General features: G+C 49.4%; 7 protein-coding genes across 7 annotated transcripts; 6 read left to right on the forward strand and 1 right to left on the reverse strand.

Moving 5' to 3' along the window:
• Window positions 1–1263: 1263 nt before the first annotated feature.
• COCCADRAFT_25934 (uncharacterized protein) lies at window positions 1264–2071 on the reverse strand (the record flags this gene model as incomplete). The annotated part of the gene is made up of 5 exons (XM_007713649.1): window positions 1264–1383; window positions 1487–1680; window positions 1730–1772; window positions 1822–2009; window positions 2065–2071. 5 exons carry the CDS (start codon window positions 2069–2071, stop codon window positions 1264–1266), a joined length of 552 nt encoding a protein of 183 aa, XP_007711839.1.
• A 470-nt stretch (window positions 2072–2541) lies between these two features.
• Window positions 2542–4597, forward strand: COCCADRAFT_95029 (uncharacterized protein; the record flags this gene model as incomplete). The annotated part of the gene is made up of 3 exons (XM_007713692.1): window positions 2542–2796; window positions 2847–4426; window positions 4537–4597. The coding sequence occupies 3 exons, from the start codon at window positions 2542–2544 to the stop codon at window positions 4595–4597; spliced, it is 1896 nt and encodes a 631-aa protein (XP_007711882.1).
• A 1638-nt stretch (window positions 4598–6235) lies between these two features.
• Window positions 6236–7540, forward strand: COCCADRAFT_36416 (uncharacterized protein; the record flags this gene model as incomplete). The annotated part of the gene is made up of 4 exons (XM_007713693.1): window positions 6236–6306; window positions 6491–6713; window positions 6795–7069; window positions 7249–7540. 4 exons carry the CDS (start codon window positions 6236–6238, stop codon window positions 7538–7540), a joined length of 861 nt encoding a protein of 286 aa, XP_007711883.1.
• A 1974-nt stretch (window positions 7541–9514) lies between these two features.
• On the forward strand, window positions 9515–9832 carry COCCADRAFT_95049 (uncharacterized protein; the record flags this gene model as incomplete). Its single annotated transcript, XM_007713694.1, has 1 exon — window positions 9515–9832. One exon carries the CDS (start codon window positions 9515–9517, stop codon window positions 9830–9832), a length of 318 nt encoding a protein of 105 aa, XP_007711884.1.
• Window positions 9833–9879: 47 nt separating this feature from the next.
• On the forward strand, window positions 9880–11390 carry COCCADRAFT_4692 (uncharacterized protein; the record flags this gene model as incomplete). Its single annotated transcript, XM_007713641.1, has 3 exons — window positions 9880–10070; window positions 10194–10468; window positions 10516–11390. 3 exons carry the CDS (start codon window positions 9880–9882, stop codon window positions 11388–11390), a joined length of 1341 nt encoding a protein of 446 aa, XP_007711831.1.
• A 663-nt stretch (window positions 11391–12053) lies between these two features.
• Window positions 12054–13383, forward strand: COCCADRAFT_4693 (uncharacterized protein; the record flags this gene model as incomplete). Its single annotated transcript, XM_007713642.1, has 4 exons — window positions 12054–12066; window positions 12128–12195; window positions 12283–12547; window positions 12608–13383. 4 exons carry the CDS (start codon window positions 12054–12056, stop codon window positions 13381–13383), a joined length of 1122 nt encoding a protein of 373 aa, XP_007711832.1.
• A 1805-nt stretch (window positions 13384–15188) lies between these two features.
• On the forward strand, window positions 15189–15578 carry COCCADRAFT_25939 (uncharacterized protein; the record flags this gene model as incomplete). Its single annotated transcript, XM_007713650.1, has 2 exons — window positions 15189–15513; window positions 15565–15578. 2 exons carry the CDS (start codon window positions 15189–15191, stop codon window positions 15576–15578), a joined length of 339 nt encoding a protein of 112 aa, XP_007711840.1.
• Window positions 15579–15689: the final 111 nt, after the last annotated feature.

Raw genomic sequence — 15689 nt, forward strand, 5'->3', positions numbered from 1 at the left:
AAGAGAGACAGTTGGGTTGAGAGAAGGAAAGCAATCTGGCTAGTGTTGAAACAAGGCATCAATCTTGACCCCAGATATGCACGACATCCCATATCAGTAAGCGATAGATGCTTGAGAACATTCCATGGAAAGGAAACCGAGACCATGACGCGTTCAAACACCGACAACGCAGAACCTGTCGAGTATCAGACCCAGCTGCCAGTTCAGGATGAATTCCCCGCATCCATAGTGTTGGTAGTTGTCAACGTCGGTCCGTTTCTCAGCTAAGCAAGACGCAGCTCAGGCAACAACATAGTCCAGGGATCGCCACTTCGCCCCGCTAATCGCATTCCAGGATTCCGAGTACGAATTCCACTTGGTAGCACAACGAACTAGCAGTGGTGACTGATGTAGACGGCGTACTTTGGACGCATGCGAAGAACTGCTCTCCGCAGTTGATAGGCTATCGTCTAGGCAGCGACAATACAGCTTTACATCTAACACACCCCCATCATGTTGATTGGCGCGGAAAACGGTGTCCTTGTATAGTATGCAGCAAGCGCAAACCAAAAGGGATATCAGTCTGTCCTATAGCTATGCATAGAGTCAGCAAAGATATGTACGGAAAACACCGGTGTGTCGTTACTCGCGTAGATTACTTCATTTAGTCAAAGCTGCCATACCGATAATGTTTTTCTCGTGCTAATAGCGGGGGACTTTGAATTATCAGGCTACTAGGAGTATGACAATGACTGATGCCAAATGCAGTCCGTAAGATTTCGTCCTGTCTCCAGGTCACAGATTTTGGCAAATGCGAAGATCCACGCGAGTTGTCTCACTGCAATATCTGATGTAAGAGTGTTTTCCAGACAGACGCCAGAGCTTACAACGCATGTGTTGCTACGTAAGTTTGGAATCATTCTGCTAGATAAAGAGATGCATTGATGCCGCTCAGTCTTACATCTATTGTTTTTACAGATCGGTAGGTATAAATGCCTGACTTGGCGGATGGCCATTCTAAGAAGTGACCTGAGACCGGTAATCAGTCCATGAATTCAATGCTACCAAAGATTGCTCCGTGGCAATATGAATGACATTGGGTTTCGTATACCTTCGGTGGGATGTTGTCGATGCAAAAGTGGTGGCGGGACATACTGGATCTATTGACTTCTAGTCTAAGCGTTCCACGGGTATCTTGAATTCTTGCGTGATCTTGGCCATATTATCGACAACTAAGCCAGGGAGTGTGAAGTCAGTACGGGCTTAGTGTGTAGAGTATACGTGCTACTTGCGGTCATTGACGTCGACAGTTTGCGACTTATTCGTTTTTGGGTTATTGGAGCTAGAGCCAGATGCACTTGGGTCTTCTGTCTTGGGTGGATTGGTATCTATCTGGATGGTGACCTAGAGGGGATGGTTAGTACTTGAGGTAGTGGGTAGAGTGCACCCAGAAAATATGATACTGGAGCAGTACCTCGCCGTCCAGGCAGGCATAGTCTAAACCTACCGGTCCATCATTCACTAGAGCGACATCCATCATAGCAGCGAACAAACCATCCTTGACCTTTTCGGGTTCGTATAGTGCTTTGACTTTGTTGAAGAAAGCCTGATACAGAGTGCGGGCCTTGTCACCGTTTGCGGATTGGTGAAAGTCTGGTTTATTTCCTTTTTTCATTGATGCCAACAGGGTAAATTGGGAGACTGTAACAAGTTAGTAGGCCGTCTCGCAGGCTGCATGGTGGCTGCATACCACATAAAACCTCGCCCTGTATATCAGAAACGTTGGATTTCCACTTGGAAGGGTTAGAGCTATGAATAGAGATGGGCTTAGATGGATCATACGCGGCCCGGAGGATCTTTGGACTCGTCATCCCAGAGTCTGGCTTTGAGTATCTTGGCAGCCATGGCCTCGACATCCTTCTCATTGTCGTCTTTGGAGATGGCGGCGAGGACTAGCAGGCCCTTGCCAATTGACGAAATGAGCTGGCCATCTACAGTGACGGATGCCGATTTGACTCTCTGCAGCACAGCTAGGACATTGTTAGTGTCGCTGTATTATTGATTGCACATGGACCGGGCCTGTACTCCTCATGATGGCGGGGTAAGTAGCTAAGTAGAGCAGCACCGCAGTACTGCTAGCTATCCACACACAATCAGTCAGTCACTGGAGTTGCTCAGGCCGTTCTACGCTCGATGAGTAACAAAGCAACTAATGGCGACTACGTCACGCATGGGAATCTGCGTATCCGACAAAAGTGAGACGAGGCTGAAGAGGGTGCAACGCGAACGTGAAACGGCGAGGCGCGTGGGGGTGCTGAGGCTAGCGGCCGCAATCTTGGCACACTGGGACGCTAGGCCAGCCCTAGGGATTCGCGTTACCCATGCCATGCCTTCAACCTCTCCGCATCCAGCCCACGACAAACACTCGCGCGACATTCTTCGCCTATCCGTCCGTCCTCGCACACACCGAAGGCCTGCCTCTCGCTGCCTCCCCCCAAGCGACCCCTACCACCACCACCGCAACCCCCGCCCCCGCCCTGACGGCGAGGCTGTACATAGACCATGGCTGCACGGAAACTCCAGCAGGAGATCGACAAATGCTTCAAGAAGGTCGCCGAAGGCGTCGCGACTTTCGAGAGCATATATGAGAAGATTATGCAGACGGGCAATCCATCGCAGAAGGAGAAACTCGAAGACCAGCTGAAGAAGGAGATTAAGAAGCTGCAACGATCGCGGGACCAGATCAAGACATGGGCTGCCATGTCTGAGATCAAGGACAAGAAGCCGCTACTCGATCACAGGAAACTCATCGAGACAGTAGGGTGACTGCCGTATCGTGGGTCGATGCCGTAGCTGACATGTGACAGCAAATGGAGCGCTTCAAGGCCGTGGAAAAGGAGATGAAGACAAAAGCATATTCCAAGGAGGGCCTCCAATTAGCCTCCAAGATTGACCCCAAGGACAGAGAAAAGATGGAAGTGGTCGAATTCCTACAACATATGAACGAAGAGCTCGAGCGGCAAATAGAGACAATTGAAGCTGAAATCGAGACGCTGAACGCTAATGTCAAAAAGTCAAAGAAGGGCGACAATTCAAAGGTGGAGCGCGTGTCGGAGCTGGAAGAGTCAGTTGAGCGGAATAAATGGCACCAATCCAAACTGGAGCTGCTCCAACGAGCATTGGAGAACGGTAGCGTTGAGACGGAACAGGTCAAGGAGATTGAGGACAGCATCAAGTACTACGTCGAAAGCAATCAGGACCCCGAGTTCATGGACGACGACACATTATACGATGACTTCAACCTACAAGAGGAGGAGGCCATCTACGGTCTGGGCGAGAATCTGGACCATGTCTCGTCACACGAATCGCAGTCAATAGCCGACGATACACCCGACACAGAAGTACGTCCACCGGCACCGAAACCAAAGGCGACCGAAGCAGTGCAACAAGGAGCAAGACGGTCGTCGACACAGATGAAGTCGCCATTACCAGCGCTAGCCACATTGCATACGCCCTCGCCTAATGCTGCAAATAATACGGCAAACGCTATGAAGCCTGCACCGATACCAACACGAACGCCAGGAGAGCCATTAAAGTATGCATCGGCTGCTGCGGCTGCAGCTGCGAGCGACAGGAACGGAGTTGGCATTGCTCCACTGCCACCACCACCAGGAGCTGCTGCAGCCCAACCAAGTCTCGCTGCTGGCGGTGCACGTGCAAGTGCAACAAGCTCGCCCGCCATAACACATTCCCAACCAGCCTCACGTGCACAGCAGGCCGAATCCGCACAGGCCTCACCTGCTCCTGCTGCCAGCGTACCTGTGGCCGCTCCTGTAGAGAAGGACCCACCTTTGCAAGCTGCAGTGTCTGATGACGTCTCCAAGGCCAACAGAAGAACGCCTGTCCCTGAGCCAGTGGAAGAAGAGGAATCCCAAGCTACTACGCCGCCACTGACGAACGGAGAATCGCATGCAGAAGATGAAGACGAAGAGTCGGTCTACCATCTCCCCTCCAGTCTGCAGGATCTGCTTGATTCGTTCGAGGCAACCAAGAATGATATTTCTGCCTCAGCATCAAAACCTCCGGATGAGCGTATGCTAATGGCATCAATGGCTACTGCGCCCGAGTCTGCAGATACCGAGGTGCCGCGTCACTACCGTCCCCAAAATCCTTATCCATTCACCCCCGCTCACTACCCGCAAGAGCCCTTGCCCATCTTCGACGACCCTCGTCTTTATTCCCGCATTGAGACGGACGCTCTCTTCTACGCCTTCTATTACCGCCAGGGTACATATCAACAGTACCTAGCCGCCAAAGCATTGAAGTCACAGAGTTGGAGATTCCATAAGCAGTACCAGACATGGTTTCAACGCCACGAAGAACCAAAAGCAATTACTGAAGACTATGAGCAGGGAACATACCGATTCTTCGACTATGAAAGCACATGGTAAGCACTTAGTTTCGTTGCTCGGTTTTTTGTCTGCAAAGCTCCCGTACCGAATTCTGTGTCTCGGGGGACAGACTCTCCAAGTGATACAGTGCTAACTTTGAATCTAGGATGAACCGTAGAAAGGCAGACTTCCGATTTGCGTACAAGTTTTTGGAAGACGAGCTATAAGCAATCGATCACATTCTTCTTGTCGAATCCTTTGCTCAGTATGGTAGTTGCATTCTGTATCAAGTTTTAGGTAGTCCTGGAGTGGGTTCCTTCGCGGACAAATGTCTCGTGCTCTTCGGAACCCAAAGCGCTCTGCCGGACGGCTTCGCACTGAATTAAACCTTACAGCAAGCACACAGACCGTCTTTGGGCAGAGTAATTTACGATGAGACACCTATGCATGGATTGAATGGCACTGATTGAGACGTTTCTATCACTGGAATCCCTTGGACCACTCGAATTGAGTAGTGTAGGGGCGAAGCGGTGTTAGGGCCGGGCGTAATCTGACATTACATATATAGCCAAGGCCGCGGTTTCAAACAACTTCGGCCCCCAATCGCGTGAGAGCTGCAGGGCTGTGACAATAGCTGGGCCCATCTCCACTGGCTGTGTTAGCGAAAGAAGCCTTCTGCAACGTTCCGAACTTCGATTTGGCCCCATTACGCCCGACAGCATTAGCTCGTGCATACCGCTCAGCCGAGCGGTTACAGCATGGATCGTTCACATACAACTTTTTACGGTCCCAGCGAAGATTTGACGAGCTGTGCGCTGCTAAACGCAGACAACAGTCCGGGCTGAGAGGAACGGGTGTGAACTGAGTGTTTTATAGGGGCTAAACCATGTACAGCGGTTGGTCCACATAAATACTTCTGACATTGCGTTAGGTATCCAAATGTGGATGGCGTTGGTCGCCTAGTTACGATATGAGCATTTCGACCGACATTTTTGACAGACTAGTCATAGTCGAGACGCAACTTTGGCATCTGCCTTGATTGTGCAATTGTACCCAAGAATACTGACTTGTGCACATCAGCCATGATGCCGATCTTCAGGCCGCAAACCAGGTCCTGCAGCTCAACAAGGGTAAGGCCATACACCCCAGAGCCAGAATAGGCAAATAACATGTATGCATGCACTACAAGTCACACGGTAGCCTGTCGGCCTGCTCTCATCCTGTCCATCGGTGACTCCGGCCCATTGCTCATAGCGGAAACAGGTACAAGAATACAAGAAGAGTATCCATTGGACTGGTCTAGCTCTTGCTGTAGCCAAGCTATGCTAACAAGCAAGTGAGATGCCATAAGGCCAAGGTCAGATCAAGCCCTGCAGGGCATGCGGCGGGAAGAAGGGTTAACGGCAGATCTAGTCAACGGCTATCTTTCTCCACCAACTACACTGGCTACGCTCCTTTTAGCAAACTATTTCACCGCCTCCCTATTCCCACCATAGAAAACAAAATTGGCCTCTTTGACTCACATGTGCCATAGCACCGACCCACCATTTTGTCCTTGAGTTTCACCAGCTTTCCTGCACAGACATCAAACATCGTCAGCCCTATACCAAGATACGTAGTTGCTACCGCAGGCTTGGGTTCTCCGCCTCGCCCACGCTAACCCATAGGTCCCACCTCAGCAATTTCAGGCTTCTATACTCGAAGTCTTGGTCTTTGGCGTAGCTTTGTCCAAGCACAGCGACAATCTTACTAAAGGGACGACATTGCCTCCCTCAAGCCCTGTCAATACCAACTGAATCCTGGACCCGGGTCCAAATCTTGATCTGAACCTCGCTGACCCCTACGTTTTATTCTCGTCATCAACGATGCTGGCACACCACGGTTCGCATGGCGATGCTTTCGGGCTTTTGGAGAGCCCGTTTCCTCCGAAGTATATGTAAGTGGATTCGTACTTTACGGCCGCAGGATGTCAGCTCGATTGTGGCAGTGATTAGGTAGCTGTCAAAAAAGACATCCTTTTAGCGCTGCCCCATATAAACTATCGAGAATTCGCCTCTCGGCCAGACAGGGAACAGGAACAAAAGCACCATTGAATTATCTAACTTGTTTTTCTATCGTAGCTCTCCCGGACAGCCATACCTCGTACCTCGCAAGCATCCAGTCCCGATAAGGAACACGCACCAAGCACACGAACTGCGCCTTATCACATCGCCCGCGGCACCCGCCTACCGCCCGTCTGCCCTTGAAAGTGACTCTATTAATACTAGCTCTCGTCCCAAGAAGACCGAGTCAGTGCGCCCAAAGCAGGAACAACCGCCTTCGCCCGCCATGTCCGGATACAGCGTAAGTCGCTCCCCCCACATTATCAATTTCCTAACAAGTTCCCCACGTTTTCTTGTTTCGCTTACTGACAGAAATGTACAGTACTCGTCTTCAGACCAAGGTAGCTACTCGTATCAACAACAGCCACCGTACCAACCAGGAGTACCTCAATACACGCAGCAGCAAATCAATGCGTACTATGCGCAATACCAATGTTATCCACCACAGCCATGGCAAATGATTCAAGATTATTATGTTGAGCAGCCAATGGGCGTGACACCCGCTCCATACCAAGAACCCGTGACAGGATACGAAAGCACAGAATGGCAAATGCAAAGTACAGACATGAATCTATCGACGGGTCAAAGTCATAAAAGGTATGTTCATTAATTAGAATCATACACGTCCAATCCCAAGAGAGAGAAAAAGAGTTTAACATGTCGACTATCAACAGAAGCAAAAGCAGTACAACACGATCAAAGTACGTTACTCTCTCTTTCTTTCTTCCCCCCCCCATCCTTTCACTTGTCTAACATTTACCCCCCCTTTTTTACAGAACATGGACCTGCGAAATCCCCTCCTGCACCTCCTCAGCGCACTTCACGCGCCTGGCCGACCTGCAACGCCACCAGTCCACCGTCCACGGCGTAGGCACACCCGAGTACCCTTGCCACGTCGCCCGCTGCAACCGCGTAGGCGAAAAAGGTTTCACGCGCAGAGACCACCTAGTCGAGCACCTCCGCAACTTCCACCACATTGATATCCCAAGACGGAAGCCGGGAGAGCGCTCGGCGTTTCCGTTTGGGTGGCCTGAGGGCGCTGGCGTAGGCGGCGGTGCACAGAGTTAAAAGACAAGAAAGAAAGGGAACAAAAAAAGCCGTATAGTGCATCATGTGTGTGTGTGTGTGTGTGTGTGGGTATCATGATTATCGGAACTATCTAGCATCAAACGTCACGATCGTAATTGCTGCCTATTATGTATTGGAGCGATTATTTTCGGGTGGCGAGAATGCAAAGGACAAGGAGCAGGGATTCTGCGTTATCGGTTGTGCGGTTTACAGAGGGAGGGGGGTGGCATGTTGCGGCAAGGGAGGGAGGGTTCCGCGGCATGCGAAAAGAAAGGGCACCGAGTACGATGCATATTAGGACGTTTTACTGGAAGGATGGTGGCTGCGGCTCAGCAGATGGGCTTTTCCGGAGAGTTATTTGCCCCGAGGCCGGCTCTAGATGCATGGTTGCATAGGTGGTTGAGCTGTTTGCTTTTGTTGATTCGCTTGGGAGGTTGGTCGGTCGACCTTTTTTTTTCTGCGTTGCCCGTACATTCGATTTGCCGCCCTTGTTCTTTACGCCGTCAGCTTCGGTTAGATCTTCGTTTTTCTTTTCTTTTTACATCTATGCGCATGGCATTTTGTGGGGTTGGGCAACGGAATTTGAGCTGAAACTGGATGTACATGGCTTGGAAGGAGGCGCACATGGCTTTTCCAACAATGCATCAGTTAGTTTTTGTTAAAAACTAGGGTTTATGATATCCTTGCGGTGTTTATGGTACGAGCGGACCAATTACGAAGGAATCGAGTTCAGGACCATTTGTCCAGGGCTGCTCCACTTCCACGCATGCTACTCATACGGGACGCCTGAGATGGCAGGCCTTGCATGTCAGATATTATGTACCTACGCCAGAAAAAGCGCCAAAACCTCGCAGTTTGAAAGACTGCTTATTCCCGTTGGATTGTGTAGCTGATTGTTGGTTTGTGCCGGGTCATATTGGTCTCACTTTCGGCCTCATCCTTATCCTCATCCTCCCCAAGCCGTGATGTGTCGTCGTGAGGCTGGACGTGAGTAAGGCTTGCACGTGTCGTTCAGATCCTTGTTAAGCGACAAACGAGTATCACGTCGTATCTTAGCGAATGAGATATATTTACGGCGCTTGGCTACTGTGCCGCATCAGCCTCGGGAGGCGGAGACTGCTTTCGAGTGGTCGCATGTGGTCGAGGGTTGTTGATTCATGTGCCAACACCACAATTAAGTATTACAAATCTGGGAATGCGGCCATGACAAAAAAGGTGGCGTACGGCCACGATATGATTACTACATCCATGTCCAAGTGTACGACGTGAGGATTCCGTGTTGATAAAAAGTCTCATCTTGGGCATGGAACTCCGACCATATCACCATATCCCGCAGCGCGCTTACCGATAACCGCGCATTGCGTTGGCACAGGATCGCGACCGTATGGTCTGCCACATGAAGTCTAGACCCAAGGCCGAGGTTGGCTTTAACGGAGATACACATGTCAGACCGATTGGTCGGGAGGTGACTGGCGTAAACATGACCACGCCTTCTGCAGCTGACCAGGCGAGGAGTTGATGTGGCCCGAACGGACTTGATTAACTGAATATAAAAATTGCGCCAAAGTGTAGATCATCTGACAGTACTGTAGACAGAAAGCGTCTACCTGTGCGGCTGCGGCGCGTGGCCCCAGATAAGAATATGACGTGAGCCCATTTTTTGGTAAAGAAGCCTGATATCAGCTGTTCTCGAAGTCTGGTCTTAATCCTGGCGGCTTTCTTAGTTAAAAGATAGAGTAGAAGCGGCCAATCAGTGTCACGACCATTTGGCTGACACGAAGCTGTCGCTAAGTACAACACATCAGGTTAGTCTTACCGTGGCGGCGATCAGGGACTACTTGAAGGGATGATGAACTCAAAAGAGACGGCAAGTGTCAAGCGTATCCCTATATCCAAAGGTCATCTGGGTCGGTGTGGTCAGGTAACGTGTTGTGGAAGGTTTGTAGTAAATGGAAGACTGGATGGATATGACGTATGCGACGGTTAGCGCCGTTTGGCCACCATCCACTCGGGACAAGTCGTTTGGGAGGAACGACTGACACCAGCCGGCTGCCTTGTGAACAACCACATCTCCCTCCCTCCTATTTGCCTCGGACTTGCTATCTCGCTGTCTTCTCTGACTCATACTCATGTCTTTCAAACCTAACTCATATACGTCCACGACTGAATTTAGAGACTCATTACCCTTGGAATAACTGCCTTCCTACTTTGGCTTCCCCGCAATCCGCCGCTGGGTACCAACTACCTACAAAGCTCAACCTCAAAGCTACAGCTCCGAAAAGGTTGTTGTAACGAGATTTGTCCCAAAAATTCATCCAGCCTACGAGACATAATCCAGAATGCGCGACCTCCGTAAGCAGGCTCTCGAGAGCCACAAGACCGTCTCGCGCAAGGCTCGCTCGCGCGTCGCATCCACTACAGCCTCCAAATCAAACTCGGTAGTCGCATCACCAGCACAGTCGCGTGCCGCCAGTCGCAGCCGACACGATACCGACGATGAAGACGAGCTGAGTGACGGAACTGCATGGAGGTGAGTGTTCAGCGCCGCACACAACTTTTTTTTGGTTTGCCTCGCCACACTGTAGATCGCGCCTGGTGACATCATCACCCAAAACAATGTCGACCAACAAGTACTGACATTTTGTTTGAACAGCACCGCATCCATCGACGATATTCTCAACGGCGAAGATGTCAATATTCCTGAAGATGCATGGAAGGCGGAGCTCCATACGCGCATCGAGCAAATTACCAACCTAAAGCGCAGCAGCACCGAGGGGCGCACCGAAAGCCTAAATGCTTATGCGCACATACTCATGGCCCGGTATGCGAGGGACGAGATCGAGGACCGCACCCACGACCTGATTTCTTCTATGCTTAGGAGCGTCAGACAAGAAACCACAGAAAACGAGGCTGTAAAGGCCTTGAAAGGTATGCATATCATCTGGAAATAATGACACTTTGCTCACAACTATTAGCGATCGCAGTCACTGCTGTTACTCTCGATTCCGACTCCATTTACGACGATGTCGCCGACCAACTCAAGCGATCTATCCAATCATCATCCTCAATCCCCGTTAAGGTCAACGCCATCCACACCCTAGGCACCACCGCCTTCTTCGCTGGAGCAGGTGACGACGAGATTTTGGACATTATGAACCTCTTCCTTGAGATTGTCGAGTCGGACGGTGCTTCTATTGATGCGCAAGATGAAGGCGAGGTTGTGATTGCTGCACTTGAGGAGTGGGGTCTGCTGGCGACTGAAATCGAGGACCTAGAAGAAGAGACCGAGGCTGCCATGGAAGCTTTTGTAGAGCAACTCGAGAGCGCAGACTCAGGTGTGCAAATCGCAGCTGGAGAGAATATTGCGCTTTTGTATGAAAAATCACTTACTCCACAAGAGGAGGATGAGGAGGTTGAAGGGGATGACCGCGATGATCCCGAGTATGTCCGAGATGGGCAGAAGTTGGTAAAGCGCTACACGGTATACCGAAGACAAGACCAGCTCCTACATACCCTCGATGAGCTTGCCAACGTCTCGACTCGCCGCATATCCAAAAAGGATCGCAAAGCGTTGCACTCTTCGTTTGCAGATATTCGCAACTCTGTCGAGAAGCCCAGTCGCGGCCCGGCGTACTCCATGGCGCTGCACGAGGAGACTGGTAGGGCATACGGATCTGGCAGGATGAAAGTTAAGATCAACAGGAACGTCGAAGTCAGGATTGATAAATGGTGGAAGTTGCAGAGACTCAATGCGCTGAGAAGGACACTGCAGGGCGGCTTCACGTATCACTACGATCAGAATGAGCTGGTTTCGACGGCCATTCCATTCTCAATGTCTGCTAGGCGGTAATCCCAATGAATAGGTTATAGCAGGTTGGATAGCATTATGTTAGGGAAAGAAAGAAGAAAAAAATGTCTGTTTTTACAAGTTGATTCCATTCTGCCTGGCGTGAAGGTCGTGAGAGGGAGAAGAATGACCATTTGGCTCGTCTAGTAATTAGCAGCCGTTCGGTCGGGCATCCGTTATGATCCAGTGAGATTGCATGAACTTATGGGGAAATACTGCGTGGCAAGAATGAAAACGAGACGTTTGTAACGGCTTTGCAGACGGACAGGGAGCGGATGTTGATGTTTACCCCGCATTGCCCCTCTTCATGAGCACCAACTCCATGTTTACAAGACCCATGCGATTTCCAAACAAGCACGTTACCATGGTCGCATTCTTATCACGATCCCGCCTGACGTTACCTGGCCTCATGCAATCGGAAAAGCAATGCGATCGGTTCTTTCTGGCGTCGTACCGATGCCAGAAAAGCGGGCTTGGCGCGGCATGAGGCTGTAGGCTGTAGCTTCGTGGAAAGTTCTGGATGGCTGGCTGCATGCTTTTACCCAGCTTCGCAACGCCAAAACACATACCATACACTTTTCTTAATCCACGCGACCAATCGTACTCTGTACTTGTTGCACATCTTCACCTCATATTCCAATACACTACAACTACAACTGAGCAATAATGGCTGACTCTAGTAAGATACACCCAACTTTAAGCATGAACACTTATTGAACACAAATGCTGACTGAGGCCAGAGCGCCCACGCGTCTTCTTCGATATTGCGATTGGCGGCACAAAGGCCGGTCGTGTTGCCTTTGAGCTTGTACGTTCTACCCTCCCATTGGCACTTCACGCGCCAATACATCCTTCTACTACGATGTGCGTATATACGGACTAACAAATCAATCAGTACAGTGATATTGTTCCCAAGACTGCCGAAAACTTCCGGGCGCTATGTACTGGCGAGAAGGGCCAAGGCGCATCCGGCAAACCCCTACACTACAAGAACTCAAGCTTCCACCGGGTTATCAAGGGTTTCATGATCCAGGGTGGTGACTTCACTCAGGGTAATGGCACTGGTGGCGAGAGCATCTATGGCGAGAAGTTCGAGGACGAGAACTTTGAGAAGATCCACGACAGGCCGTTCCTTCTGAGCATGGCGAATGCTGGGCCAGGTAAGGCGGATACAAATCTCACAGCAGATTCTGCGACATAGTCGGCTAACAAATTATCAGGAACGAACGGCTCGCAATTCTTCGTCACCACAGTCCCTACACCACATCTCGATAAGAAGCACGTCGTATTCGGTGAGGTTATCAATGGCAAGAGCATCGTGCGCCAAATCGAGAACCTTCAAACAGAGAGCGGCGACAAGCCGGTGCAAGATGCCACCATCATTGACTGCGGTGAGCTCACGGGCGAGGATTACGACAAGGCAACCGAGAAGGTCTCCGACGCAACTGGTGATCCATACGAAGACTTCCCAGAGGACCAAAAGTCTGCTGATGAGGAGTGGAAAGGCACTGAAATTCTTGAGATTGCGACAAAGTTGAAGGACATGGGCAACGATGCCTTCAAGAAAGGCGACCTCGAGCTAGGTATCAAGAAGTACCAAAAAGGCATCCGCTACTTGCACGAATACCCTGCACCACTAGATGATGATCCCAAGGATCTCTGGCCTCAGCTCTGCGCCCTAAAGATCTCGCTCTACTCCAACAGCGCCCTACTTCAGAATAAGACACACAAGTACGGCGAGGCGATAGAGAGCGCGACAAAGGCGCTGGATATTGAGGGAATCACCGACAAGGACAAGGCCAAAGCCTACTTCAGGCGTGCCCAAGCAAAGGTTGCTAGGAAGAACGAGGATGAGGCGCTGGCTGACCTGAAGGAAGCGGCAAAGTATGCGCCAGGCGATGCGGCGATTGTGAAGGAGCAAGATCTTATCAAGAAGAAGGTTCAGGCGAGGAAGGAGAAGGAGAAGAAGGTGTACAAGAACGCTTTCAACTTTTGACTAAGTGTTTGAGCTGCAAGGTTGAAGGCGATAGTGATAGTCTTTGAAGTTGTCAGAGCTGGTGCAGAAGGACCTACCGGTGGAGTATCATGAGCAAATTTAGATGAATCAGCATTCTGTGGTGAGTGTAATCAATCATACGAGAAACAAGATAATTAAGACTCTTATCCTACTTCCACTCTCTTCTAGTATTAGCATATTAGAGATAGGCATGCGTAGATAGATTGAGAATAATACTACATAACTAGTATACAACGAATAGAGGCTTATTTCTCCAATCCGTGCTTAGATAGAGTCTTTCCCGCTCATAGTTCGACAGCTCTCTATCAAATATCATCTCTTATACCTAACATTTCATTTCGTATGAGAATTTCTTTATAACGTTGCTACAATCGGAGCAGCTCGTAAAAACAAGTATCCAAGCAAGGTATGTTACTTAGCATTTGAGCACACGAGACCACTGCTTTCACTTTGAATAAAAATTAGCATAAGAGTTCAGAGTTTATGCTTTTTAACAGCGCCACTTACGAACGGCATTTCGATATTCCAGTAATCATGTTGAATGCTTGCCTCCACTCCATGTTCTTTTCTACGCTTTAAAGCTCACTCTCCTCGGAGACCTCAAACGTAAAGTGGAGAGTGTGACTTGAGGTGGGTGGAAGCGAATGTATTTCAAGAGGTGTAAAGGACACGCGGTGGATAGGATCGTTTGGGTTGTGAGGAAACCATGATCCAGGACGGCTTATCCCTTCCAACGTAGCTCGGTACAAAACATTATCAACCCTAAGGGGCATGTCGCTGTTGGCTGTGATGACAAAATCAACGCCGCCGGCGGTGGTTGCAACAACGGCGATGTGCAAATGCCGCAGATTAATCTCGTATGGGTTTCGGTAGAGGTCGATGATGTTTCTGTCGAATGTAAAGGATGCTTGCCACTGACGCCAGGGGGGATTGATAAAGCAGCGAGGATCGTATCTTGGATTGCAATCGCCTGCTGGATTCGCAAAGCTCGGTAATGCGGTAAGCGAAAAGAATATTAGAGTGAAGAACTGCATCTTTTGTAGAGATGAGATGGTAACAGTGGTGTGGATAGTGAAACTACCTTAATGTAGATTGGATGAATGTTGTCTTCCCTGAAAATAGTGGAGAAGCAGGTCTTTTGTACACCTCCATTTTTGAGCCTTGACATAGATCTAGTCTCAGAGGTTGCATTTTACTTACGGTAACTACGAAAGATCACGTCATTCTCGTCATTATGTCAGATAAAAAAAGCCAGCTCAAACCTTAGAAAACAACTGGCTTCTAAGGCTTACTAAGTCAGAGCCGAAACGAGGCAGTACTGGTACTTGTGCTGCATGCTACAACCTTTGTACTATGGAGACGCCAAGACGGTAATTAAGATCTTCTTTCATATCCCCTGTTATGGGAAAAAATACTACGCTGTTTCTTGATAATTGTAACTTTGTATAGTACAGCTCTTACTTTCTACCACGGCTTATACTATCTCATGCTAGCGGACCCACATATATCAACTGTGCCGTGTAGCACCGTAGATTATACCGAAGAGCGGCTCGGAATTTTTGAGATGCGTATCACTTGCTTGATAAACGATGAAAGTGATGGAAAAAACGATGCCATGTTAGTATTAAAGTTTGATTTGAATTCAAATGAACCTTAATTAGATCAAAAGTTGCATATATATTTTCGTTAGAACGGAATCTTTGTCAACTACTTCTTTAATTCAGTTCAACCTTTACCTGGATATTCTTAGCAGTCTCTTCTTTTTCCAAATCACGATACTCACTATGCTGTCGTTCTTGATGCTCTTTATAAGTCCAACACTTATTGCAGGCAGCCTCATGTGTTGCTTTTCTGATGTGAACAAGTCTAAAAAGGGCCCTTGCAACAAAGATCAGTACGCTCGGCACCGAGATATCATTAATGGATGGATGCAAGGCTGTATTCGAGAATCATGTGGTACTCAGGCAATTGGTAGTGGCAATCCATATGCTGAGGCCTTTAATTGTCCGAAACGACCAGTTGAGGGCAGTTTTGGGCGAGTTGTTGGCGATTGCTATATCCAATGCATTGGATACAGTTCTTTTGGGGTCTGCCCATCGAGCCCTGGCAGTAGGTTTTATATTTCTAGTACCTCGTTCCATGCTGACCTATCTTCAACAGCTTGTGCCGCCTAATTAGCATCGACATCTTTCTCCTGTAGAGGAGTGTTCCATAACGTGGTTCACAAGCGAGTCGGCCACCCAAGCGAGTCGGCCACTTTACACTAGCGCGTCAACTTCAAGTTA

The sequence above is a fragment of the Bipolaris zeicola genome (genome assembly GCF_000523435.1).
Source record: "Bipolaris zeicola 26-R-13 unplaced genomic scaffold scaffold_65, whole genome shotgun sequence".
In the NCBI taxonomy this organism is placed as follows: domain Eukaryota; kingdom Fungi; phylum Ascomycota; class Dothideomycetes; order Pleosporales; family Pleosporaceae; genus Bipolaris; species Bipolaris zeicola.